Source organism: Telmatherina bonti (assembly GCF_933228915.1).
Source record: "Telmatherina bonti genome assembly, chromosome: 22".
Taxonomy (NCBI): Eukaryota; Metazoa; Chordata; class Actinopteri; order Atheriniformes; family Telmatherinidae; genus Telmatherina; species Telmatherina bonti.
In genome coordinates this window covers 26,981,704-27,008,831 of record NC_136631.1, presented here as the reverse complement: position 1 = coordinate 27,008,831, position 27,128 = coordinate 26,981,704, and the positions used below count along the sequence as shown (strand labels likewise).

At 44.3% G+C, this 27,128-nt stretch overlaps 1 protein-coding gene across 1 annotated transcript in view; it reads right to left on the bottom strand.

Moving 5' to 3' along the window:
- akap6 (A kinase (PRKA) anchor protein 6) overlaps positions 1-27,128 on the bottom strand; it is a gene marked incomplete at its 5' end in the record, with an annotated part of 238,431 nt that overhangs the window by 120,252 nt on the left and 91,051 nt on the right. The window contains one exon of the mRNA XM_079261663.1: positions 647-774. Within this exon, the coding sequence (XP_079117789.1) occupies positions 647-774 (128 nt within the window). The remainder of the gene's footprint in view (positions 1-646; positions 775-27,128) is intronic.

Genomic DNA, 27,128 nt, shown 5'->3' with positions numbered 1-27,128 from the left:
TGGATGATGGATGGATGGATGGATGGATGAAGGGTGGATGGGTGGATGAATGGATGGATGGATGAATGGATGGATGGATGGATGAAGGGTGGATGGGTGGATGGATGGGTGGGTGGTTGAATGATGGATGGATGGGTAGATGGATGAATGGATGATGGATGGATGGGTGAATGAATGGATGATGGATGGATGGATGGGTGGATGAATGGATGATGGATGGATGGGTGGATGATTGGATGGATGGATAGACAGATAGGCGGGTGGGTGGATGGATGATGGATGGATGGATGGATGGATGGATGGATGCATGGATGGATGATGGATGGATGGGTGGATGAATGGATGATGGATGGATGGGTGGATGAATGGATGGATGGATGAATGGATGGATGGATGCATGGATGGATGATGGATGAATGGATGCATGGACGGATGATGGATGGATGGGTGGGTGAATGAATGGATGATGGATGGATGGATGGATGGGTGAATGAATGGATAATGGATAGATGGGTGGGTGGATGAATGGATGATGGATGGATGGGTGGATGAATTGATGATGGGTGGATGGATGGGTGGATGAATGGATGATGGATGGATGGGTGGGTGGATGCAACCCGATTGGAAACAGTACACAGGTATCTACCTGCTCCCAGCCAGCTGACTGCTCTGCCTCCGGTTCGTGGAGGAGTTGTACTCCAGGCTGCTCAGCTTGACAGCCATCTTCTCCAGGGCGGCTCGCTGGGCTTCACACTGGCTGGAGAACAGATCCACCTGGAACACACCAGACATTCACTGATGACAAATTGTAAATATAACCTTAGGAGTTAGATTTACATATATAAAGAGGTTTATTCCAACCTGACTTTGCCTGATGTTGTTTCGCTTCAGTTTAAAATCTTTGTTTTGTTTCAGTTTGTTTTGAGCAGCCAGACAAGCTTGAAACTAATTTTCACTGTAATATTCATGATGTTTGTCAATGCACAGCATGATGTAAGACCTTCCCAGAGCAATGATTCAATCCTTCTCACTAATCTTTGGTCTTCACACTTACATAGAAACACTGTTTGTTCTGGTTCATGAATTTGATACCGTCATGCTTTAACATGGATGTAACTTCTCATCTTTCTAACCTCACCATCATTTCCATGACTTCTTTTCCTCTAGTCTACAGTTCACTCCACTCTCCCATTCTCTCCATAAAAAACATGACACCAGGTTCTCACACATCACCAGTAAATACACTTGAAATGCATATTTCATCAAACCAAGAAGGAAAACATGATTCTTATTTCTTATTAGGATGTCCAAGAAAACAGGAAATGCTCTAAGAGAAGAGATGGAAAGCAGATCATTTCTAATGCTTGGTGTAGACTGGCCAACACCACCATGCTCAGACGAACCTGACAATCATGTGAGCAAAAATAAAGCATTAGGATGGATTATTAACGCATACAGGGAAGCTTTTCTTGCACTTGTAGTGCTGTGTTATTTCACTTGTCTCGTCTACGTGCCCAACTCTGCACCTGATACACCAACTGAAATTAAGTGAAGAATATTCTATTTATCCTGAAGGGAAAGTGTATGTTATCTTGGATTGGAGCTTTATCTGTAGATCAGACGTGAGACATGCAAACAAAGAAAAAAAGAAAAAACAGGAGAAAGATGGCAGTAAACCATAAACAGCTAGCTACTAAAAGTCCAAAATTCCAAAAGATTGTGTCCTGGATGCTCTGTTTAATCACACCAGCAAATAAAAGTACACTAATTACAAGAAAGTCTAGGAAAAGGCTTGGAACTGCAACAAGAATCCATAAACATTATTCTAAGACTGCATAAACTCAGTCTGCAGGCCAGTTTGACAACCAGAAGATTCACCAGTGTGTCCTTACACCAGTATTAGACTGAAAAGGTCTCATCCAGAAGATGATAAAGGGCCAGGACTGAGCCATACATTGCACATCTCAGAACATCATTTCTACTCCACATGTTTGATCACAAGGTGTCAAAGAGAGGTCTGAGCTGAAGAGGCTCCCACAGAACCGCAAGGAGGTCTGAAAACGCCTGGTACAACTAGGCGTTTCTTACAGATAAATTAGATTTAGTCCTACCATGATTTGATGGACGTGTCCTTTGCAGCCCTGTAAGCTGCCAGCGAGCCACTAGAAACACACTCTGCCCCTATCCTGCACTCATCTTTTCAGTTACACGCATGCAGCCATATGAATATGTGTATGATTATAGATGTATAAACCTATTCTGATTCCAGATATACACATCCCACCAACACAAATTAGCCATAAAACCACATACGCATTTAGCATGAATTGCTTCTACCAAACACAAATTACCTCCCTCACACACACTCTCCCATCCAGCTTGCAAAAAAGCTCCCATGAAGCCACACAGTCCCACAAATTGACCATGAACTGCTCCAGACACACATACACATCACAGCCAGTCACAGTCAGTATCCAGACAATCATATAGAGGCACTCAGCACGCCGCTCACATGTAATTGCATACAAACTATATGGAGATGAGGCTTCAATTGAACCAATGAAGGAAGGGTGAGTGTGTACGAACAGCAATGCACACACACACACATGCATAACTCTGGCTTTCTCCTCATTCTGTAACAATCTGAATAAAGTGTTGTCGCATTGAGTAGCGTTCACCATCCGATCTACTTAGCAGACTCGACGGAAGGATCTGGAAAGGTCATCCAATCTTTAGAAGGCAGAGCTGCTCAATCAGAGGGCTAATAAACAAGCCGGGGATACACAATCAACAACACTGTCTGCATCAGCGTTAAGGTGTGTCTGAATGCTTGTGTATGCTTTGCTATTACAACTGTGACTCTGCTCTGAGAGGAGAAAAAGATTCCCACCACATCTCCATTTTCCTTCATTAGTTCTATCTGAGCTGCTCTTCCAGGCTCTTTGTAGCTGCTTAGTCTGACAGCGACTCACTAAACCAGTCAGCATGTTCATTTGTCAGACTGTTTGATCTTTTTTATACGTATGTGTTTATTTACACAGCTTCCATTCCAAGAACAGAGATCTGTTTCGAACTAAAGGAAACGACGAAAAACAAATGAAATATCGTTACTGTTAAGCCGCCACCTTATCGTGGTGGAGGGGTTTGCATGACTTGAAGATCCTAGCAGCTATGTTGTCTGGGGCTTTATGCCCCTGGTAGGGTCGCCCATGGCAAACAGGTGTCTAGGGAAGGGACCTGACAAAGTGCGGCTCAGCGACCCCCATGATGATGATGACGACCATTGGCAAAAATGTTCCTTTGCCTGGACACGGGTCACTGAGGCCCCTCTCTGGAGCCAGGCCTGGGATGGGGCACGAGAGCAAATGTCTGGTGGCCGGGCCTTTGCCCGTGGTGCCCGGTTGAGCTCAGCCCCACCTCCCGTGGGCTCACCATCAGCGGGAGGACCGGTAGGGGTCGGGTGCTATGTGAGCTGGGTGGCAGCAAGAGGCGGGGAACCCTGGCAGTCCAATCCCTCGCTGCAGAATCTGGCTCTAGGGACGTGGAACGTCACCTCTCTGGTGGGGAAGGAGCCTGAGCTTGTGTGCGAGGTTGAGCGGTTCTGACTAGATATAGTTGGACTCACCTCGACGCATGGCTTGGGCTCTGGAACCAGTACCCTCGAGAGGGGCTGGACCTTCTTCCACTCTGGAGTTGCTCATGGTGAGAGGCGCCGAGCAGGTGTGGGCATTCTCATCAGCCCCCAGCTTGGTGCCTGCACGTTGGGGTTTGAAAGGGTAGTTTCCCTCCGCCTTCGGGTGGGGGGACGGGTTCTGGCTGTTGTTTGTGCTTATGCGCCGAACAGCAGTTCAGAGTACCCACCCTTTCTGGAGTCCTTGGAGGGAGTGCTGGAGGGTGCTGCTTCTGGGGACTCCATTGTTCTGCTGGGGGACTTCAATGCTCACGTGGGCAATGACAGTGAGACCTGGACAGGAGTGATTGGGAGGCATGGTCCCCCCCCTCTGAACCAAATGGTGTTTTGTTATTGGACTTATGTGCTCCATTGTCCATAACAAACACCATGTTCCAAAATAAGAGTGTCCATATGTACACCTGGCATCAGGATTCCCTGGGCCGCTGTTCGATGATCGATTTTGTAGTCGTATCGTCGGACCTGCGGCCACATGCCTTGGACACTCGGGTGAAGAGGGGGGCAGAGCTTCAACTGATCACCACCTGGTGGTGAGTTGGCTCAGATGGTGGGGGAGGAAGCCGGTCAGATCTGGCAGGCTCAAACGTGTTGTGAGGGTCTGCTGGGAACGTCTGGCAGAGTCCCCTGTCAGAGCGAGCTTCAACTCCCACCTTCAGCAGAGCTTCAACCATGTCCCGAGTGAGGCGGGGGACATTGAGTCCGAATGGGCTGTGTGCCGTGCCTCTAATGTTGAGGTGGCCAGCCGGAGCTGTGGCTGTAAGGTCATTGGTGCCTGTCGTGGCGGTAATCCCAGGACTCGTTGGTGGACACCAGCAGTGAGGGATGCCATCAAGCTGAAGAAGGAGTCCTATCGGGCCTTCTTGGCCTGTGGGACTCTGGAGGCAGCTGATGGGTACCGACAGGCTAAGCGGCATGCGGCTTCGGCTGTCGCCAAGGCAAAAACTCGGGCATGGGAGGAGTTCGGCGAATGGATGGATCGTTGTTGTTGGTGTTTGCATCTCTGCCATTGTTTATCTGTTTGTGTTGCTGTTGATGGTGGTGTTTCTTAATATTCACAGTATTTATGTGAGTGCATTTATTGTGTTAGGGTTAAAGTCTGTGGGCATCATCATTTTCTCCTTAATTTTTTTCTTCTTTTTCATGAGTGAAGATCTTTTCCTTTCCTTATTATCATCACTGTCATTATTTAGAATACTGTTTCACTTCATATTCACATCATGATCACCAGGGCTGATATAATTCCAATTATTATTATACAAGCTTTTGCTTTAATTGGACAGACTTTTGTTTTTTTTTTTATTTTGTTTTTACTTTCCTGGTTTTATTCTAATTTCTTTGTTTGCTTAGAGTGGAAAAATTCATTTGCAGCAGTTGCTGTTACTCTTTACAGAAGTCATACCAGCAGGCCACTGTGCAGCCCTATTATTATTATCATTATTATATATGCCCATAGGGCATTCACATTATTGCGTTCCTGTTCTTTATATCTTATAATAATAATAATAATAATAATAATAATTATTATTATTATTATTATTATTATTATTATTATTATTATTATTATTATTATTATTATTATTACATTATTCTGCCAATTTTTGCCGTGCTACTACTCCTGCACCGTTCAAGTCACTTCATTTAAGATCATTCAGATCTTAAACTGTGCAGCTCCTTCAGGACATGTGTGCTACGATTTGTTTTACTTTAAATTTTTGTAGTTTTTGAGATATTTAGCATTTTGTAAAAATAAATTCAGCCTTGTTATTGGATGGAAGTCCTTCAAACCCAATCCAGATTGGACGTTGAAAAGATTCAGCTCGGCAATTGGTCAGTTTTTGCACAATGAGCTGAAAACAGCTTCAACCTGGGTTCGGAGCTTTGCACCAGTTTGCAGTGTCTTGTTCGTCGTGGTTACGGTTTCCATTGTCTTTTCTTGCAAAATCTTTGAAACGCTACTCCTCCCACACCATTTGTCTCACATCAACCATTCAAGTATCAAACTCTTCAGCCCATTCAGGCAATATGTTCCACAACTTTTGGTCTTTGTAACATTTAAACTTCATAAGTTATTCAAGTTTTTGTCAATGTATTGAAATCCATCACAGTGATTGGACGAAATGGAATTCAGCTCAGCGATTGGTCCATTTTCTGCATCGGTACACATGTACGTATTGGTATACAAAGCACGGGTTCAAATCCAGCATTAACAGGTGGGCACTGTGATGGTATGCTAGTTTTTGCACACAGAGAACTGCATACTATTCTGTCATAGTGCTTAGATTTAGCTGTAAACTGAAGTAATGGGAAAATATTACATATTTGTCGTTAAAATGCTTCAAATGAAGTTGTCTTTCCTGCAAGATGTGAATGTTATTCCTTCTGCACCTATAGTCTCATTTAAACCATTCAAACATCAAACTCTTCAGCCAATAAGAAGATATGTGCTTTGACATTTGGCCTTTGTAACATTTATATTTTTCGAGTTATTCAAGTTTTTGTCAATTTTTTAAATCTGTTCCTGTGATTGGACAAAACAGAAAATGCAGCTCAACAATTGGTTCATTTTCTACACCCGTACACAAGTACGCATTGGTATACATGGGACGGGTTCAAATCCAGTCATGAACATTGTACACTGTAATGGTATGTCAGTTTTTTTTTTGTATTTTTTTTTTTTACAAAGAGTGCTGTGGACTGATCTGATCAAAGAGCTTTGACTTTGGCTTTATTTTTGGCTGCAAACTGTTCAATTAAAGTGTGGGCTGTCTGCACAAGTAAGATATATCCTGTGCAATGTCTGTCCTCAAAAGTTGTGCAATTAATATGAAGGGTTAGTTCAAGATAAAAAAAAAATAAATAAATAAGCTGCAGAAATGACAGTTAAATATTACAGTTTTGTTGTTAAAATGCTTCAAATGAAACAAAATTGCTCACGTTGAACAATAAAGTCTTTAACTCATTACACAAGCAGTTCTAAATGGTTTTCTGCAATGGTTTTCTGCAAGGATTGATGTAGTTTACCTACTGACTTTAGAATTTTGGTTGTATTTACAAATTATTTAAAATAATCTTTGGCGTCAGTTCAACCTTTCACATCTTTTTGCAATTCCGCTGATCACGCACTGGTGGCAAAGGCAATCCCATACCAATTGCAAAGAAATATCAGCGCTCCTGCCAGGTTGTGAAGCAGAACTGTAGTGGCATAGTGGTATATTGAATTGCCTCTCAGAAGGTTTTAAGTTCAAATCCAGGAGCTGGATTTAATATCAGATGGTTGTACTTCTTGTCCTTATGCTGAGCTATGTCTAATAGATCTTGTGTGCTACTTTACACATTTAAATCTTAAGCTCTTTTGCCGATGACACATTGCAGGAAGAAAAAAACAAAAAAGAAAAAGAAAATTCCCATTCCAGTGATAGAAAATTTTGATGATTCTGCCAAGGCACACTGGAGAGCTGTGCTGGTGTAGTGGTAAAAGAAACGGACTCTTGTTCAGATGGTTGTGGGTTCAAATCCTGATGCATTACTGTGATAAATTAAGTTGCAAAGTTGTGCTGCTTTTCCAAATGGTTATACAATTGCATATCAATCATTCAGCATAAAAGGGCACTCACTTTGCTCTTCTTCAAGAAGAGCACTTTTCTAGTTATTATTATTATTATGTTCCAGGAAAGCTCGGTTCAAGATTTATTTGTTGACAAAATATATTTTAACAGACAAACATGTATGCTGAATCCATGTCAGTTCGCTGATTTATGAAACACGTTGATGTGAGAAATATGAATCCAGAGCCCTGTGTGGGCAGTGATCTTATTCTAATCTTCTCTGGGGGGGGGTTGGGGGGGGTGGGGGGGGGGGGGGGGGGGGGGGGGGGGGGTGAACAAGTGCTTTTCTGTGTGTCGTGTACATGTGGTTTCTGTAAGTCTCTCTGCAACCGTCTAACGACAGGCCTGTCAGTGGTCGTTTGTGTCTCTGTGTTGGACATACGATGAACAGGTGTACCTGTCCAGGTGTACCTGCCTCTCCCTGCTAATAGTTGGGATAAACTCCAGCTTCTCTGCAGCTCTGAACTGGACGAAGCGATATCTGAACAGATAATGCACCGTGTGTATGTGTGTATATACAAATGTGAGTTTTCAGATGGAACAGCTGAATCCTGTTTCCCGTTTTAACGCTGCTAACAGACTCACATCAATGAGAATTCACCTTATTTGATGAATAAAGTAGCCCCTCCCCTGACACACACACACACACGTGGATGCAGAAAGCCTGGAATGAATCTCTGTGGGTGTGAGGGTGTGAGTGGCGGGGGTTGGTGGTCTCCTGGGGTTTTCCTGGGGCTATATCTGCCAATCACACAGCAATGTTAAGACTGGAGCTGAACTACAGCAGTACGTAAACACCACAAACCTCCTCCTCTGCATGATTAATATCACAATAACAAGTAATAAACCAATAAAATAATCAATCAACTAATCAGTCATGTCGCAGATGGCACTGCATTTGCATATGATCCATAAGCAGGAGGTAAAGTCATCTCAAACCGAGCCAGATCTCTGCTGCAGACCATCTAATCTGCTGCCTGTTGTCTTTTCTTTGTCATCTGACAAACCAGAACGTCATCTGTCTGGGACTCCAGCGATGCCTGCAGTCGTCCCTCTGTGTTGTCTCTTTTATCTGGCAGGAACATGTTAGTGACAGAAGTCATGGAAATGTCTTCTGGCTTTTTGGCTATTGTGTTAATTTTTGCCTGGAGCACTTAGAGACATTCTGAAAGTGTCCTCAAATACACAAAAATCTCATCTTAACACATTTCACTTTCAGCCAATAAGCTTCTGCACATGTTCTGAGACTGCAGCAGACACTTAGCGCCAGCCTGAAGGTGGACTCACATCTCCTCTCAGCACGTACATTTAAAGGGACAGGGCTTTTACAGGATAACCAGCATGCATGAGGATCAGAGGAGGAGGAACCATCACCTTTACTGCGGCCCCGCTCTCATAGCAACTCACAAGTACCCACTGGGAACATTTTAGGATGGCATAAACATGTTTACTTTCAAAGGACACAAATGTAGTTTTTTGTTTTTTGTTTTTTTATAAGCAGTTTTTACTACATTCAGACTATAGTTTGCTGACACTGATAAACGATCCTCTGTAGATTACGGAGCATTAAAGACACATTTCAGACCCACACATCTCCCTCCAGCTCCTCCTGTGGAGTACCCATTCCCCTTGGCGTGCACGTGTCAAATGTCCAATTGAGAGCCTTCCTGATCAGACCAGCTGGCCCAGACCTGGACCACCAGTCTCTCTTTAGGTGTGCATGTGGGGGTATTTGTTTCCATTGTTATGATGGCAGTAATACTTGTATGCACATTAACTTAGACGTCAAAATATCGGGGCTTGTTCTGAACATTGCTAACAAACCATTTTGGGGGGTAACACTGCTTCAGAGTTAGCATCAGGATGTGGTTTAAATGCAGGATTGAGGTGAAGCTGAGTGGCTGGGAAGAGCATTATGTCAATGGAGAATACCCCACGATCAATAGGAACCAGACTTGTATGTGTGGGTGTGTGTGTCACAGTCTAATATCTGAGAGGAGAAATCAAATAAATAGATGTTTTTGTCTTGATGAAGCAAAGCAGTGGGTAATAATACAGGATCAATAATGGTTATGAGAGGCCTGCATCTATCTGCAGACACATACAAAAACACAAGCACACATAAACACAGCAATATGCCATTAAACTTGAGAAGCAACTTTAAAAAAAAAAAAGTTCCACTTTCATCTTCTGAAGGTAGAATAAATAATTCCCACTGATACAAGATCAAATTAATATGTAATAATACAAATGCACTCCTGTTCCACCTCATCACCATGAGAATCTCCCGTTAAACCTAATCACCATGAGAATCTCCCGTTCTACCTCATCACCATGAGAATCTCCCGTTCCACCACATCACCATGAGAATCTCCCGTTCCACCTCATCACCATGAGAATCTCCCGTTCCACCACATCACCATGAGAATCTCCCGTTCTACCTCATCACCATGAGAATCTCCCGTTCCACCACATCACCATGAGAATCTCCCGTTCCACCACATCACCATGAGAATCTCCTGTTCCACGTCATCACCATGAGGATTCCAATGATGGTGATTTTCTGAAAATGCATATTTCTTTACAATATGAAGAAGATTGGGGAGGATGTGCAATGGGTCAACCGATGGTCTACATTAACCTGAAAAAATAAAAACAGTTAAAAACTGGCAGATCAGATACATTCATTCCCATGGAATGAATGTATCTGCGTGCACCATGGGATGCTGTTTGACATAGCCTTTCCAGATATTCTTTCTGCTTTCTGTTTTGCCCATTTGTCGCTAACATTTCTCTTGCCATGGTTACCTACTGGCATTTGAGCCAGCACAATGATTTAGAACTATTGGGCTATTTGACTGAACTTTTTTAACTGTTGTCCAATATCACTTTTTAATGGACACCCTGCTGTCACGGGTTGTGGTGGAGGTGAGGACCCAAATGCAGGAACAGGAGCCAGGAATGCAGAATAAAGAAGATTTAATTATGTAACTCTCAACTGACCTAAAGGAAAGCACACACAAACACTAGCATGAACAAACACAATGAACCAGCAAACAGAACTGAAACCAAAGGTTATAAACACTGGGAAACAAAACAAGACAGGTGAAATGGATGAACTAATGAGACCAGGTGAAAACTATGAAAGGCTACACAGGAAACAAGGCAAAGGGAACTGAACAGTGAAAACCTACAAAATAAAACAGGAAACTAGCAATAAAGACACAACATGAAACACATCATGAAACGTCATCTCATGACACCCTGCAACCAATAAGAATTGAGTATTCACCCAGACCATGTAATGAACCTGTTCACAGTTAGCAAATGTCCCTGAACAGGCCAGACAGCTCTGTCTGCAACCACCATCCTGGAAGACTGACTTCATCAGCGTACTTCATCTGTTTGAACACATTACGACCACATTTTGGCTTTCTCGCAGACATACCAAGTCATGTTTTGGCAGGTTGTGCCATGACATGCTTCAGCCAGGCTTCCAGCATCATGTGTTGGAACAAGGCAGCTACCAGCTGAATCTAACAGGTTTCACAGACAACTCGGCATAGCAGATAGTCTGAGGAGTCAGCCTGCAATGTAGTTGCATTTTCTTTTGGCTTTGCTGCAGACATCTGTGTTTTCATTGGCTCTTCTGATCAGTGTCATGCTCAGGTACATCGGTTCTGCAGGTCCTTCTCCAGGTTTATGTTTTTAGTTATGTTTTTAAGGGTCTGCTAAAGATCTGCAGTCTGCTTTGGACACAGACACAAAAAGACTTTTTTCTTTTTCTAAATGTTTTTGTATCCAAAGCTGTTTACTTTACTACAGTCTGCATGATGTTGGGTTGATACTGCTGGAATTCTGAAGTTTGTTTTCATTCCATCATTTTAAACATTTTCATATTGATAAATATAATAAAGTGTCTCATTGTCATGTCTCTTTGATGTGATTGCACCCTCCTGAACAGAGGACAACCAACATTCCCACAGAGCAGCAGACGTCCATGGTGGTCAACAAGCTGTCAGTGTCTTTACTGAGCAATTGCATCACGCTGCAGAAGTTAGGGTGAAGTCGTGTCCGTTGAAGTCTCTTAAAGAGGCCTTTAAACATGAAATAGATAATAGTTTGAACTGCAGTTCAGTAAACATCCCAGCCACTCTGGAAATGTGTTGGGTTTGGATTTAAATCATTGGTTCATTTTCCCACATGAAACTTTTTTTCATTTTCCATCCTGTTTCACTGATTAGTGCCCTTTAAAACCCTGTGACACCCCTCCAGCTTTTTGTCTTTCCCAGTTTTGCTGCTGCCACATGGACTAAATTTCACTCTTTCTCATGATGATGGGATTTTTTTCAGTTGATTAATTATTTCCCAATTAGCTTGCGTGTTAATTAGAACAGTCACTAATGTTAATTAGCAGTGTAAATGGGAGCTGGGGTAACATCTGCCCTCAGTGCCAGGCTCCACCGCCTGCCAAATATCTTCATCACTAACCGACTTCCCATCTCAGAGCTTGCAAATGTCACGGCTCCATTTAGACCTTACATGACGGCAGATCTCAATCAGATGGATGAGACAGCCTGAAGAAAATAAACCAGTTTCCTGCAACTGTGAAAAGACAGAATTTCTAAATATTTTCTTCAACTTCACTCCACCTTCATTTCTATGTAGAACCTAAACTCAGAATAAAACGCTCTGATTGGTCAGTCGATGCGCCACTTGGAACCATCAGAAACTAAATTATTTAACATTTTAGGAAGCTGAAAAAAACAGAATTAAACCGTTAAGGTGAGAAAAACTCTTCCTTATATCCCTCCATTATCTACCTACCATCCCTCCATCATCTTCCTACCATCCCTCCATCATCTTCCTACCATCCCTCCATCATCTACCTACCATCCCTCCATCATCTTCCTACCACCCCTCCATCATCTACCTTACATCCTTCCATCTTCCTTACATCCTTCCATCATCTTCCTTACATCCCTCCATCATCTACCTTACACCCCTCCATCATCTACCTTACACCCCTCCACCATCTTCCTTACATCCTCCCATCATCTTCCTTACATCCCTCCATCATCTTCCTTACATCCCTCCATTATCTTCCTACCATGCCTCTATCACCTTCCTACCATCCCTCCATCATCTACCTACCATCCCTCCATCATCTTCCTACCATCCCCCATCATCTTCCAACCATCCCTCCATCATCTACCTTACATCCTTCCATCTTCCTTACATCCTTCCATCATCTTCCTTACATCCCTCCATCATCTTCCTACCATCCCTCCATCATCTACCTACCATTCCTCCATCATCTACCTACCATCCCTCCACCATCTTCCTTACATCCTTCCATCATCTTCCTTACATCCCTCCATCACCTTACTACCATCCCTTCATCATCTACCTTACATCCTTCCATCATCTTCCTTACATCCCTCCATCATCTACCTTACATCATTATCCATCCATCAATCCATCATTCCTCCATTATCATCCATCTATCAGTCCATCCATCTATCCTTCCATCCATCATCCAACCATCCATCCATCATCCTTCCATTCATCGTCCATCTATCAATCCATCATCCATTCATCCATCATCCTTCCACCCATCCATCCATCATCCTTCCATCCATCATCCCATCATCCTTACATTATCATCCATCATCAGTCCATCCATCCATCCATCCATCCATCCATCATCCTTCCATCATCATCCATCTATCAATACATCCATCCATCCATCATCCATCCTTTCATCTATGGCTGGATTAAGATCTTAGTTTTATGGAATAGAAGAGAAAGAAAGATTGGAGGAGTAAAGAAAAAATGATGGATTTGACATGTTTGTCAGATTTGTGGCATTTACTGTAAAATATTTTTATGTAAAATATCACGGTGTCAACAGCAAGAAGGTCGCTGGTTTGATCCTTGGCTGGGGCAATGTTTGGGCGGGGGCCTTTCTGTGTGGAGTTTGCATGTTCTCCCCGTGTATGCGTGGGTTCTCTCCAGGTTCTCTGGCTTCCTCCCACTGTCCAAAGACATGCAGGTTGATTGGTTACTCTAAATTGTCCCTAGGACTGAGTGCCCTGCGATGGACTGGCGAGCTGTCCAGGGTGTACCCTGCCTGTCGCCCAAAGCCAGCTGGGATAGGCTCCAGCTTCCCCGCCACCCTGGATTGTATGTGTGTGTGTGTGTGTGTGTTTGCGTGTGTGTATGTGTGTGTGTGTGTATGTATGTGTTCTGTGTGTGTGTGTGTGTGTGTGTGTGTGTGTGTGTGTGTGTGTGTATGTGTGTGTGTGTGTGTGTGTTCTGTGTTGTGTGTGTGTGTGTGTGTGTGACAGCATGAGGCATAGCGGCTGCTGATGTTCAGGCTCATTATGCATGAAATCAAATATGATTTAAAAACAACTTCACAAAACATTCCTGTGCCGCCGCTCGCCTCCGCTTGGCGGGAGAGCAAGGATGTCGGTGAAAACCGTTTGTTCGGAGGGTTTGGAATGAAAACAGAGAAACACAGAAAGACGTCTCTTCAGCCTGCCGGGTTTTCAGGTGCCACTCCTCACCGACTCTCTGCGGTAGACTCAGCTGCTGGTGATGAAGTCTTTAGCTGTGTCTCGCCAAAAACGAAGCCTTCTGGTCGACTACTTCCACAAAACCAACATGTAAACAAACCAAAATGATCAAACCTCAACTTGTCTTGGTGTCGGGGGTCCAATAGTCAAAGCTTCGGGGATCCCCATGCTCCCAAGAGACCCTGGTGGGTCCAGGACCCCAGGTTGGAACCACTGCTCCACATTGTGGGAGGGTTAAGCTGCACGGCTGGTAAAACCACAACTTTTCAGATCGTGCTCTGATCAGGATCTTAGAAATTCAGTATTTTAGGAGAAACGTGAAGGATTTTTAAGCTCATCAGGTGGAGAGTAATGAGAATTAGTGCTTCCAAAACGTGAAAAAACAAAAAGAAAAAGCTTAACCCAGCTTGGTTCAGTTCATTAAAACTACAGTTGCTTCCTCCAGAATCAAATTACCTCGAACCCATTCAAAGACTTTTCAAACTCATCACCATGCACTGTGGTGGCTCCAAAACAAACAAATTAGATCTGGCATTTATTTACGTGGCGGGTGGCAGAGGGGAATTAAGATTTTGGGGGGTAAATTACAGGTAATTAAGGTCCATTCCGTATAATTCTGAGCTATTAGATATAATTTAATGGTGAACGTCTGGGACAGAAATTAGAGCGTGACAGAGAAGAGAGTCAGTACATAGTCCACTTTTTTCCCAATATTATCCACATTTTTAACTTCTTTTGTATTCCTCTAATTCTGCTTCTACAAACAAATGACTTTCCTCGCATTGTCCAGCAGGAAGATTCTGTTCTGTTCAACAATGCTATTTTTTAAGTCAGGTATGGGAGAAAATTCAAGACCCCTACTCCCTTTAACCACCTCAATACAGACGGACAAGACAGCGAAGATAGACAATGGACAGATGGGCAGGGTGATGATGAGGAAGAAGAACACTGCAGAGGGAACTGGAACCCAGACTCCAACGGTATGAATGAAAGCCAGAAAGGAAGAACAGATCAGCCTTCGTCTTTCAGGCAGCAAAATGTTTTATGGCTTGTGGCATCTGCCACAATAGCCCACCATCACCCCCGAGGGTCGTCTTTACGAGATAATTATGGATGCCATAGTGACACTGCCACACACCAGCTTGGGAATGAGCAAAATTATTCCTTTTAAACAGACCCCTCAGACAGTTAACCTGCTCCTCAGCTGGGAATAGATATGGATTTCCATACATGCACTGGCTGGAAAAACCTGTGAGATCACTAAAAGGGTCATCATATGCCACTGCGCGTCATGGTGGTGTAGACTCTGAGTTGTGCTTTAAAACTGTGTAATGCACAGCTCCTCATTGCTTAATCCTCATTTATACCATGGTCTGGATGAACACTCTGATTGGTTGCAAGGTGTCCGTTAAAAAGTGATGTAGGACATCAGTTAAGAAAGTTCCGTCAAATAGCCAAATAATTCTAAATCATTGCGTGGGCTCAAACCGGTTGTTAGCCGTGCCAACAAATGGACAAAACAGAAAGCAGAAAGAATATCTGGAAGGACTCTGTCAAACACTGCTATAGACTGGCAACCTGTCCAAGACCCGGCCTCTCGCCAGAAGGCTGCTGGGATAGGCTCCAGCTCCCCTGTGACCCTTGCTTGGATTAAGCGGGTTCAGAGGATGAACGAATGAAGGACGATGTCAAACAGCGGCCCATGGTTCCTAATGAATGTATCTGATCTGCCAGTTTTTTAGTTGTTTTTATTTTTTCAGGTTAATTTAGACCATTGGTTGAACAATAACAAGAGTAGAAAAGGGAGAAAGGAAAAACATCTCCCAACCCCTCCCCATCTCAGTACTGTAATATCTTCATGTTCTACTAAGATCGTTAGATACTGCAGATAAAATATTTATCACATTGTTTAAACCTTATTAAATAATATTTAATAAGTTAGTTTGTGATGAAGCTCCAGGTCTCTGAAAGAGGGCCAGAGCGGCTCTGACGTCACCCTGCAGCAGTGCAGCGGACCGGGCGTGTTTCTCTGCATTAATGCTCCAGCGGTTATGCCAGTTTCCCAGCCATCTTCAAGAATTCAAAAGGTCTGTGCTGTTCGCATTTAGATTTTTCAACGGCCGAATGTTTTTGTTATGCTGTTATAGGAACCAACCATTGCACCTCCTCCCCAATCTCCTTCATTTTGTGAAGAAATGTGCATTTTCATAAAATCACCATCATTTAATCTGTTAAAAGGAGGGGGCGGCACTTACGTTCAACACTCTAACCTGCGCCGTGCGTACACACGTACTCACGTTCATACATACTGAGCTCCCTGGACCACACAGTCACACACAATTCCCTGCAATACTGTCATATTTCACCATCATCGGTAATTTGTTGCTGTAGTATCTGTTGCCGAACGAGCTGCAGGTGCCGCCTGGTTACCTTGGCAACACCACGTTAAGTAGTCCACTCAGCCGCTTCTTGATAAAAACACGATTTTATACAGTAAAAACAACATTAGTAATTGATCTTGTATTGTTTCCTTAGTCAGTGACCATGGTATAAGCAGAATATTGCCCCCCAAAGTGTCCATAATCAGAAATTAATGGACTTTGCGGAGGCAACCGTCCTTACAATCCTCCATGTCGTCCATTAATGTCTGATAACAGACACCTTATCGGCCATTATCCCTTACTTATACAAAGCACACAACTTTGGTGAAAGATGCCTTGGCAGCAGTCTTTATGGCTAGCCTCTAAAAAAAACTGTAAGTAATAGACGAAACAGAGAAACGTTCAATTGACCCCAAAGCACCAGAAATGGCTGGAGAGTGCTGCCATGTTTTCATAACATGGACCAATTCAGTCAATGAACTGTGCATGTCTGTTGACAAGTGTGTGCTAATGCAAGCTTGGTCGTATCTCTATGTATTAACATGAGCAATTTTCTCTGTGTGTGTGCTAACGTGAGCTTAGTACGTGTGGTAATGTGAGCTATCCAACTGGATGCTCTATGCACTCTCTCATCCATTAATAAGTCTCCACAGACACATCCCATGAAGGAGGGGACTATAGCTGCATTTCCATTACATTTTTTCTAAGTCTCGACCAACAGTTGTGATTTGCAGGTGTTTCCTTTGAACAGTATTTAGAGCATAAACCTTGGTTCTCGTAAAATCTCATACAGGAGCAAACAGGAGAATTGCATCTTATGCAAGGTAGCCACGTAGCATTATTCTTAGGTTTTCTACTTGCTGCCGAGAATTTGCTATCGCTTTTTGATACTTTTCTCCCTCATTTCCTTTTCTAAATCTCAAAATTTTATGTTGTTTGTTGCATACTGCACCATTTTTCCCAGAAATGAAACCCCCATTCCCACGTCACGTCCAGGGACACATATAAAGTGTTTTCATTACACCTTTGCAATATTTCTATATCAAAACGTCTGAAACACTACTTCATGAGAGCGTATAAACTTTTTAGCGTTATTTGAGATTTTTTTTTTTTTTTTAAATGTAGGTGTTTTCATTAGCTGTTTTTATTGCGACATTTAGTTTTTACATAATTCTAGGTGTAATGGAAATGCGGCTAATGAGAGGGGAGTTGAGAAGGTCACCCCACTTTACAAAACTGGGGTGCAACACTTTCTTCTTTTGCTGTATGAGAAGAGCATGACAAAGACATTTCATGAAGGCCTGGGGAAACTGTGCCAGATTGTGGAAAAAAGGGAAATTAAGCATTTCCTTCCAGCTAAATTGCGATCAAGTGTCAAAATCTGAGTGCTTTTTTATACAACAGGAAGAGTGAAAACCGATGTGCACTGCCCCTATCTCTTTAAAAAAAAGTTTGTCGATCATTAATGAAATAGCGCTTTCTCTGTCCAGAGAGCAGCAGCCCTGCTGTCTCCTGCACACGTCAGTCATGTAAAAAGGATGTATTTGATGTCCTGGGAGTAAGAAAGGGTTAATGTCTGAACTTGCTGAGCATTTCACTTTCGTCTGTTTTACTAACAGTCAGCCAGCGAGATGGCAGCAAAGTCGACCAAGGGCATCATTTCATATGTAATATTTAACATGCCCACCTAATCATGTTTGGACCTGGTGTGGGGGGGGGGTGTCGTAGAACTCAGTGAGTGGGCAACGTCTCTGGAAATTTGTATTTGTCTGCAGGTCATTTAATGATTTTACACACAAGTGATTTATCATAATTTTCCAAGACTGTCTTCTATTATGTTTTGCTTTCATCTCTCGCGCTATCAGTCACTCAGCCAGTCTCTCTCACCGCTCCTCTCTGCTGCAGCAGCATCCAACTCCTTGGTCAAAGCGGAATAATTGTCAATGAATATTTAACAAGGTTTCAGATGGTGGGATAGACATCATCCCGTCTCTCACACACACACACACATTTCTCTGTGATCCAGGCAGAGGTTAGCGATACGTTATGGTCAGTGGTGCGTACAGCAGCTAGTGGATTAGCAGTGAGGAGATGATGAAGTGCAGAATAAATACTAAATAAACACCTTGTGCTTTCACTCCTCATGCAGTAACACGGCTTGGCGCCTGCAGCTGTTTCTCAGCAGCCATTTTGTGTCCCTCTCAACCCCCCTTCACCAACTGGACTCGTTTTACTGGAGGAGGTCATGAAATTGTAATTAACCACCGGAGGCATTTGTAATTTTTAGTCCAGTGTGGATCTGAGCGGAGACGTTAAAATATTCAGTGTCTGAAGATACGGCATACAGTATGTCTGAGGGGTTTACCCGTCATGTCAGACAGAGACGTTCTCCAGCAACACAACATGGACAGCGTCTCTGAGACGTTGCAGGTTTACCCGTCACGTCAGACGGAGATGTCCTCCAGCAACACAACATGGACAGCGTCTCTGAGACGTTGCAGGTTTACCCGTCACATCAGACGGAGACGTCCTCCAGCAACACAACTGGAAAACAAGGCTTAGAGCATCCGGAAGGTTCATCATCAACCCTAAATGCGATGGCACACCTGTCCTGCAGTTAAGAAGAGGTAAAGTTGTTGCTGATGGTGACGTCGGCTGGCAGGAAGGATGTCTTTTCATCTCTGCAGCTGGACAACCTGATCCAGGAGATCCAGATCCATACCAGATAGAAGCAGAACTTTCCCTTCACTTTCTTTATCTCATTAAAATCGTCCATTTTCACCCAAGACATAGTTTTTATTTCACTGGACTGTTTCTACTGGACCCTTTCTGTTCCAGCAGTGGAGTCCAGTACAGATTCCGAGACAAACTGGAAATGAGACTGAAAAAAGACTTTACTGGGTCTACAGGTGTGGTTGTAGTGGTGGAATGGTAAACACCATTCACATCTCAGGAACCCTAGGAAGCATGGAGAACATGGAGGTAGGTGGACCTTCAGACAGAGTAGAACTCACCTCTGTGAGATATCAAGTCCATATCTGGTACCAACAGGTTCTGGTCCTGGTTCTGCAGACATTGAAGTATCTCAACTTCAGAAGTAGACTCTGCTCAGTACTTCCTTCTAGATGTTTCTGGTCCTGGTCCTGGTTCTGTACCTGTTTCTGGTCCTGGTCCTGGTTCTGTACCTGTTTCTGGTCCTGGCAAAGTAATCAGAGTACTTCTGCTGATGATACTTACAGCTGCAGATTAATCAGATTACTCCTGGCAGTAGATGGTCCCGACATACAGGGACTCCTCGTAGATGGTCCCGACATACAGGGACTCCTTGTAGATGGTCCCGACATACAGGGACTCCTTGTCGACCGGCCTGACATACAGGGACTGTATGTCGGGACCGCATGTTGGCTGGGCTCCAGACATGCAGACCCTGCTGGGTCCAGACATGCGGACCTTGCTGGGCTCCGTGGACCCACGGTTTGTGGCGCTCGACATGAACGCAGCATCTTGAAGCAGAGCTTCTTTTCCGAACATCTTCCAGGAACGTTCTTCTTCTTCCCTCTCTGTAACGAGCAGCCCTCACAGCCAATCTGCTGGCCATAAAGGTGTCTGCAGCCTGATGATGTACGGCTCACAGAATCACCTTATCTGCCTCTGATTTACTGCGCCTCACAGGTAGAGAGACAAAAACAGCCTCCACACCTCTGTCTCATCCATCTATCCATCCCTTCATCCCGTTTTTATCACTTCTCCACCACATTCCCTCTCCTCTCAGTTGTCACTGTTTTACCTGCTCCTCTGTATTTCCTTCTTTATTCTTCTTTTTGAGTCGTTCACCCCCCCCCCTTCCTGCTTGCTTTCTTTTTCTACCACATCATGGAACGTTTCTACTCTATTTTCATGTGATGGCTCTTCCTCGCTTTATTTCTTTAGTTTTACTAACTATCACCATCAGACTACTTTACCCATCCATTTATCTGTCCACTGTGTGTGTTCAGTTTTCTGTGTGTTAGTGGGAGTTCTCAGGCTAGATCCATGTCCTTATTGTTTTATTTGCTCTGTTTAACGTTTCAAAATGCCATTGTTGCTCACATTTTTAAAACTCATTTCTATTTCTCCTTTCATTGTCATGATCCTGTACTTTTATCCAACCCCTTTACTCTCTAACTATATACTCCTCTCTCCCCCACCCCTCCCATCTCCCAGGATAAGGTGGGTGGCTGTTCATCTCTCCAGCTCGGGTTCTCTACCAGAGTCCTAGGAGGCTCCTCTTCAGTATCTTAGCTGTTCCTAGGACTGATCTCTTCTGGATGGAGATGTCTGATGTTTCCCCAGGTATCTGTTGGAGCCACTTCTCCAGTGTGGCCCCCAGTGCTCCCATCACTATGGGTACTTTTGTTGCTTTCACCCTCCAGGCCTTCTCCAGTTCTTCCTTGAGGCCTTGGTACTTCTCCAGTTTCTCCTTTTTCCTGATATTTCCATCATTGGGGATGGATACATCGATCACTACGGCTTTCCTCTGCTGCTTATCCATGATCACTATGTCTGCTTGGTTGGCCACCACCATTTTATCTGTCTGAATCTGGAAGTCCCAGAGGATCTTAGCCTTCTCATTCTCCACCACCTTGGGGGGAGTTTCCCACTGGGACTTAGGGGTCTCCAGTCCATATTCTGCACAGATGTTCCTGTACACTATGCCGGCTACTTGGTTATGGCGCTCCATGTATTCTTTGCCTGCCAGTATCTTCCACCCTGCTGTGAGGGGCTGGATTGTTTCAGGGGCTCCTTTGCATAGTCTGCACCTGGGATCCTGCCTGGTATGGTAGACCTGGGATCCTGCCTGGTATGGTGGATCTGGGATCCTGCCTGGTCTGGTGGATCTGGGATCCTGCCTGGTCTGGTAGATCTGGGTCTTGATGGCTTTGGTAGATCTGGGCCTGCTCCTGTGCTGCCATGATTAGTGCCTCTGTGCTGTCCTTAAGTCCAGCACTCTCCAGCCATTGATAGGACACTGGACTTGGGGTGGAACCCTCCATGCATGGTGAGCAGCTTCCATGTTTTGACATCCGTGGTCTGAGCTTCCTCCTTTGGCCATCTTATTATCCCAGCAGGGTATCGGATCACTGGCAGGGTCTAGCTGTTAATTGCCCGGATCTTATTCCTTCCATTGAGCTGACTTCTCAGTACTTGCTTCACTCGTTGCAGGTGTGTAGCTGTGGCAGCTTTCCTTGTGGCTTCTTCATGGTTGCCATTCGCCTGTGGTATGCCCAAGTACATGTAGCTTTCCTCCACATCTGTTATCCTGCCCTCTGGGAGTACAATGCCCTCCGTATGGATTACCTTCTCTCTCTTTGACACCATTTGATGGAGACATGTGCATTTGGCTTGAAGTTGGCCTCCAGGATGGTCTGCCACAGATGGTGTTTGGCTCCTCTGGTTCCTCTGCCAATGCCTTTCTGTGCCTCTGCCATGTATTGATCCATGTGCCCACTTACCTTAGCCGCTATGATGCCTGACAGGAGCTTCCATGTCATGGAGAGGCAGGTTATTAGCCGGTAGTTGGATGGGACTGATCCCTTGTGGGGGTCTTTCAGTATCAGGACTGTTCGTTCCTTGATCAGCCTTTCAGGGTTAGTGCCATCCCTCAGGAGTTGGTTTATTTGTGCTGCCAGGCGTTCATGGAGTGAATTCAGCCTCATTAGCCAGTAGGCATGGATCATATCAGGGCCAGGCGCTGACCAGTTCTTCATACCTGAGAGTCTGTGCTGGATAGCTGCCACCATGATGGTAACTGGGTCTTGTTCAGGGAGGGATCTGTGGTCTGCTCTGAGGTCCTTTAACCACTCTGCTTTACTGTTATATGATGCCTCCTTCTCCCACATGTCTTTCCAGTATTGTTCCGTCTTCAACCTTGGTGGGTCAGCTTGTGTGGTATTACCCTGCCACTGGGAGTACACTTTAGCTGGGTTAGTTGAGAACAGCTGGTTTATTTGCTTGGCCTGTATGTCTCTTGTGTATCTCCTCCGTTGTGCAGCCAAAGCTTGGAGTCTTTGGAGGTTTTCAGCACCTCAGGTATGGAGGTCTGGCTGTACCTTTTGGTATCCCTTTTAAGGTTTTTACCCCTCGGGAGTTCTGACAGATGGCTAACTTTTCTTCAAGTTGCCTTGAATCTGGCTTCCAACCTTCTCTTCCATGGAGCCTCCTTCTTGCCCTTATCATGTAATGAGGTTTCCTTGAGGACCCAGAAATTCAGCCACACACACCAAATGATGAAGAAGTTAGTTTCATTTAAACGGGGGAAGGCGGGGTCAGGTCCAGCAGGAAGTGGATATGTAGTTTTTCACTATATATAGTTTACCAGTAGTTGTTATTACTAGGTGATGTGCATAACATGTGACATCTTGGTTTTTAAAATCATATTTAAAGCGCACAAACTGACATGTCAAAAGACCATTAGATGCCCTATAACAGCAATTACAGCCTTCAGTGGTTTTTGTCATCTTATTTAAGAACAAGACTGAGATTCTCTGATCAGAAACTGCAAAAGAAACGGCATGAATGTGTGTTTGCTCAGAAAGTGTATGCGCCTTAATGTATGAATACAAATGAGTGAAATGATATCAAAATATGGTTTTGATTTTGTGGCTTTAAGAGCAGAGATGGGAAGAGGGATGTAATCAAGTCACCAGAAGTGTGTGTGTGTGTTGCCACGAGACGGAGAGAGAGAGAGAGAGGGAGAGAGAGAGAGAGAGAGAGAGAAGGAGAGGGAGAGAGAGAGAGAGAGGGAGAGAGAAAGTCCATCTGTTAATGAGTTTTGTTTTTATGCGTCTATTTTTTGTGTCCATGCATGGACGCATGCATTTGCATTCATGTGTAACTTCCTATGTTCATGATGTGTGTGTGTGTGTGTCTGTGTGTGTGTGTGAACCCTCTGGGTTTTCATCAAGGCAAATTCCTTCGTCAACGTTCCTTAATGAAGAATAAAGCGTGTTTCTGAACGTCCCTTCAGCTGGAAGTGCCGCAGACTGAATCAGTTTTACACCAAAACCAGCCGAGACATTCGGGAGGGTTGGAGACGGTGAAACGTCCTCCTCCTGGACTGACACTGAACGTCTCGTTCCCCACAAGACCTCGTCCAGGTGTTGATGAGGAACGACGCACCGCTGAAGAGGAAATAGTCCCGAGAACTTCATCTCCTGATCTGTGTCCACAGACCAGAGTTTTCCGTTTGTTTTCCTGCTTCACCCAGCAGGTTCAGAAAGCATATTGCCACGTCCCGTTTTAACAGGAAGAAACTCAGAGAGACCAGGGGGGGGGGGGGATACATGGAGCTACAGACTACTCCATCATTTAGTTAAAACTGGTGGTTCAGAGTCGTCCCAGTCTTTTCTTTAGCCGTCCCCTAACCACGTCTACTTGGCTTCGCTTTCATCCCATCTCTTCTCTAAGATCTCTCTGGAAAGTAAAAGTCAGTGTGTCTCTTCTTGTCTTCTTCTCACTCTTTCTCTTCTTCTCTGGTAATGTCCTCTCGTTTTGTTTGGTTTTTTTAATAACCCCCAGCCACGGTGACGTGTTGATATCCATTTTCTAGAATGCGCCGCTGTGCAGTGATATGAACCTCGGCTGATGCGTTGCAGCAGAAATCCAGCATGTTGAGCTGGAGTTTGGAGTCAATAACAGTCAGAAAGCTGCAGAGAGCTACTTTAACCCACACTAATGGCACTTTTAAATTCTGTGATTGTCCTGATTTAATCCATTGCTTTTGTTTCTCCTCGGCTTTGTGTGTTTATTTATCCGTATCTTATCTATGTTCTCCCTTCCAGCTGCTGCACTGCTGAACAGCAGAAAACTTTCTTCGAGGTTTCCCTTGATCAAGCACCACTCGGTCAGATTCAGAGTGTTTCAACTCCAGAAAAGCAAACAGTAGCACTCATCCTTCTGAACAAATCTATGTAGAGGAACTGAGAAGGTCGGCATGAAGCTGGTTTTCTGCCAGTGTGGGCACTACGTTTGTACGTTTGGTTGTTGTGGACATGATGAGCAGAAGAAGACATGAAGACGGCCTACAGATGTTTCACGCCACAGCAGGATGAAACAAGACCAAAGCAGCTAAAAACATCGGCTACGATCCAGAGACATCATGAAACCATGAGACGTGGTCACATGTGGAGACGAACCAGCCTATCAGGTGGAGCGTTCAGTAGAAACACGTGGTCCTGCAGCAGATGCCTTCATCTGCAGCCTCTCATGGTGGAAGCTGCTTGGTGAGACCCCGAGTGATGGACAGATCTGTGTCTGAAGCCAGCGTCCTGCACGCCCTGCAATCAGGAAGCCGCTCGAAGCGTGGCACCTCCCCGCTCTGCTGCAATCTGCTTCACGCAGGAGTAAACTCCTGCTGCAAGTCTCCACTTCAGGCTCACAAACACGGATTATGTTTTTATCAGTTCTGACTTATCACATGTGTAAGTGCATCCAGGCCACCGTAGGTCCACCTTCCAGGAGGAATGCTGGAAGATTCACAGTTTCAGCCTGATTCCCTGCCGTGTGCTTCTGCTGCTCTGGATAACAGCATCATTTCCCAGCCACAACACATCGCATGATTTCATTATTAGCTGTTTATGATAACGTTCACACAGATCCTGTGTAGGGAGGTGAAGTCACTTCTCGGCTCCGCAGGCTCGTTGCATCGAACACTTTCCTCAACTTTTCATCAAACTCAGCTACTTCTAATAATCACTTCCACCACATTTGTGTTTAACAAGATAATGAGAGAACCATCTGCAGCTCGGAGAGAAGCAAAGAAAAACACCGACTTTACATATTCACTTTTACCGTCCAGGTAATTAAATATTTGAGAAATATCAGGAAAGGAAAATTAAAACAGAAAAAGCCCTGCGCCACTACTATCAATTTATTCCCTCTGTGAGAGTGCATTAGAACAGCGTCAGAACGCCGGTGGCAACCTCGTCGTGAGAGCTGGCTGCGCTTTTTTCAACTGACTTTATAAATTACATTCTGGAGTGCTTTGGCATGCTAATACCTGCCGCCATGGAGAGCAGGCTGCGTTAATTATTTCTTATTGGGATCTGCAGTGAATATTTGCATATTTCATTTAGCTGTTATAGAAGCTGCAGGTGGGAGGGGGCAGAGCGAGGGGGGGGGGGCACTCTACTTTGTGTTGCAACAACTTTTTGGACCAAAATGGATTCACTGAGCGGACGTGTTTGAAGGAGCGTTAACGTCAACCTCTAATGCAAAAGGAGCTTCCGTCAGTTTAACTTCAGCTGAAGCATAAATTACAACGTTATTCACGGCGAAATGCTCCGATGGACACGCGGACGACACGTCCACGCTGGAAAAGGCTTAAACGGAAAATATTTGGACAAAATGGACCGAAATTTGTTTCACTGGGAATTTAAAACAAGTGCATCTAAATGTCTTTAATAATCACTACTGCTGAGGTTTTTAAATAGGATCACTTTATTTTCTTTCTTTCATTGAAGAATAGAGGTGAATATATGCATAATTTTCTGGTTAATACTGTCATCAATATTAATTTTTGTTGTGTGTACTTAAATACTGCTGCTTTTCTGAATAAAATGATGAAAAATGTCCCTAAACTGAGTAAATGTCTTATTTATGGCCCATTTTCATCCTATTTCTTCTTCCTACGTGTTTGGATGTGGAGACCCTGCAGCTGTCATCAGGACCACCTGGGAATCTGAAACCAGGGATTTTTTCTAACGCAAACTATCACGAGGAAGTATCACTGAGTGGTTAAACTAACTCCCAAAACTTCCCAACTTTAATCTTAATTTATGTAAAGTGGTGTGTGCAGGAGCTGCAGGAGCAGGATGAGCCGTCTGATTGGCTCTATCAGGTATCAGGCAGGAGGCCAGGACTCCTAATTTGATTTAAAGCGCCGGTAATAACCTGAGGTCAATATTTAAATCAGTCAGAGGGGAGAGGAGCTGCGTGTTCAGGAGACCTGGTCTGGTGCTGCCTGATGCTGATCGCTGCTCCTCCTCTGATGCTCCTCCTCCATCCATCCATCATCCATCATCCATCCATCCACCTGTCCATCCATCCATCCATCCATCTATCTGTCCATCATCCATCCATCATCCATCCATCCATCCATCCATCCATCTGTCCATCATCCATCCATCCATCCATCCATCTATCTGTCCATCATCCATCCATCATCCATCCATCCATCCATCCATCTGTCCATCATCCATCCATCATCCATCCATCCATCTGTCCATCCATCCATCCATCCATCTGTCCATCATCCATCCATCCATCCATCCATCCGTCCGTCCATCCATCCATCCATCATCCATCCATCCATATGTCCGTCCATCCATCTGTCCATCCATCCATCCATCCATCTGTCCATCCATCCAACCATACATCATCCATCCATCCAACCATACATCATCCATCCATCCAACCATACATCATCCATCCATCCATCCGTCCATCTCTCAGTTGTTGCTCCCCCACGGTTTTCGTTTTTGGTTGTTGGGTTTCTACATCTTGTAATTCTGGTTTTCTGACTTATTTTGTGGTTTTCCTCCCATGCGTTTCTGTTTAGCTTCCCATTCTGATTGTTAGTTCACCTGGTAACATTTAGTTGTCCTGTATCTCTCTTTTCTGTGTGTGTGTTAACCACTCGGTTTTAGTTGTCTGGTTCCCAGGTGATGTCTGTTTAATGCGTCCCGCCCACCTTCTTCTGGCCTACATTTGGGTCCAGCACCACTTTCCACACTGTGACAAGCTGAGCATCTACAGCTCACTTTGCACCAATAAGCTGGCTTTTCCACGTTACTCATGTTCAGACCAGATCTGATGCAGGCAGGGCCACACC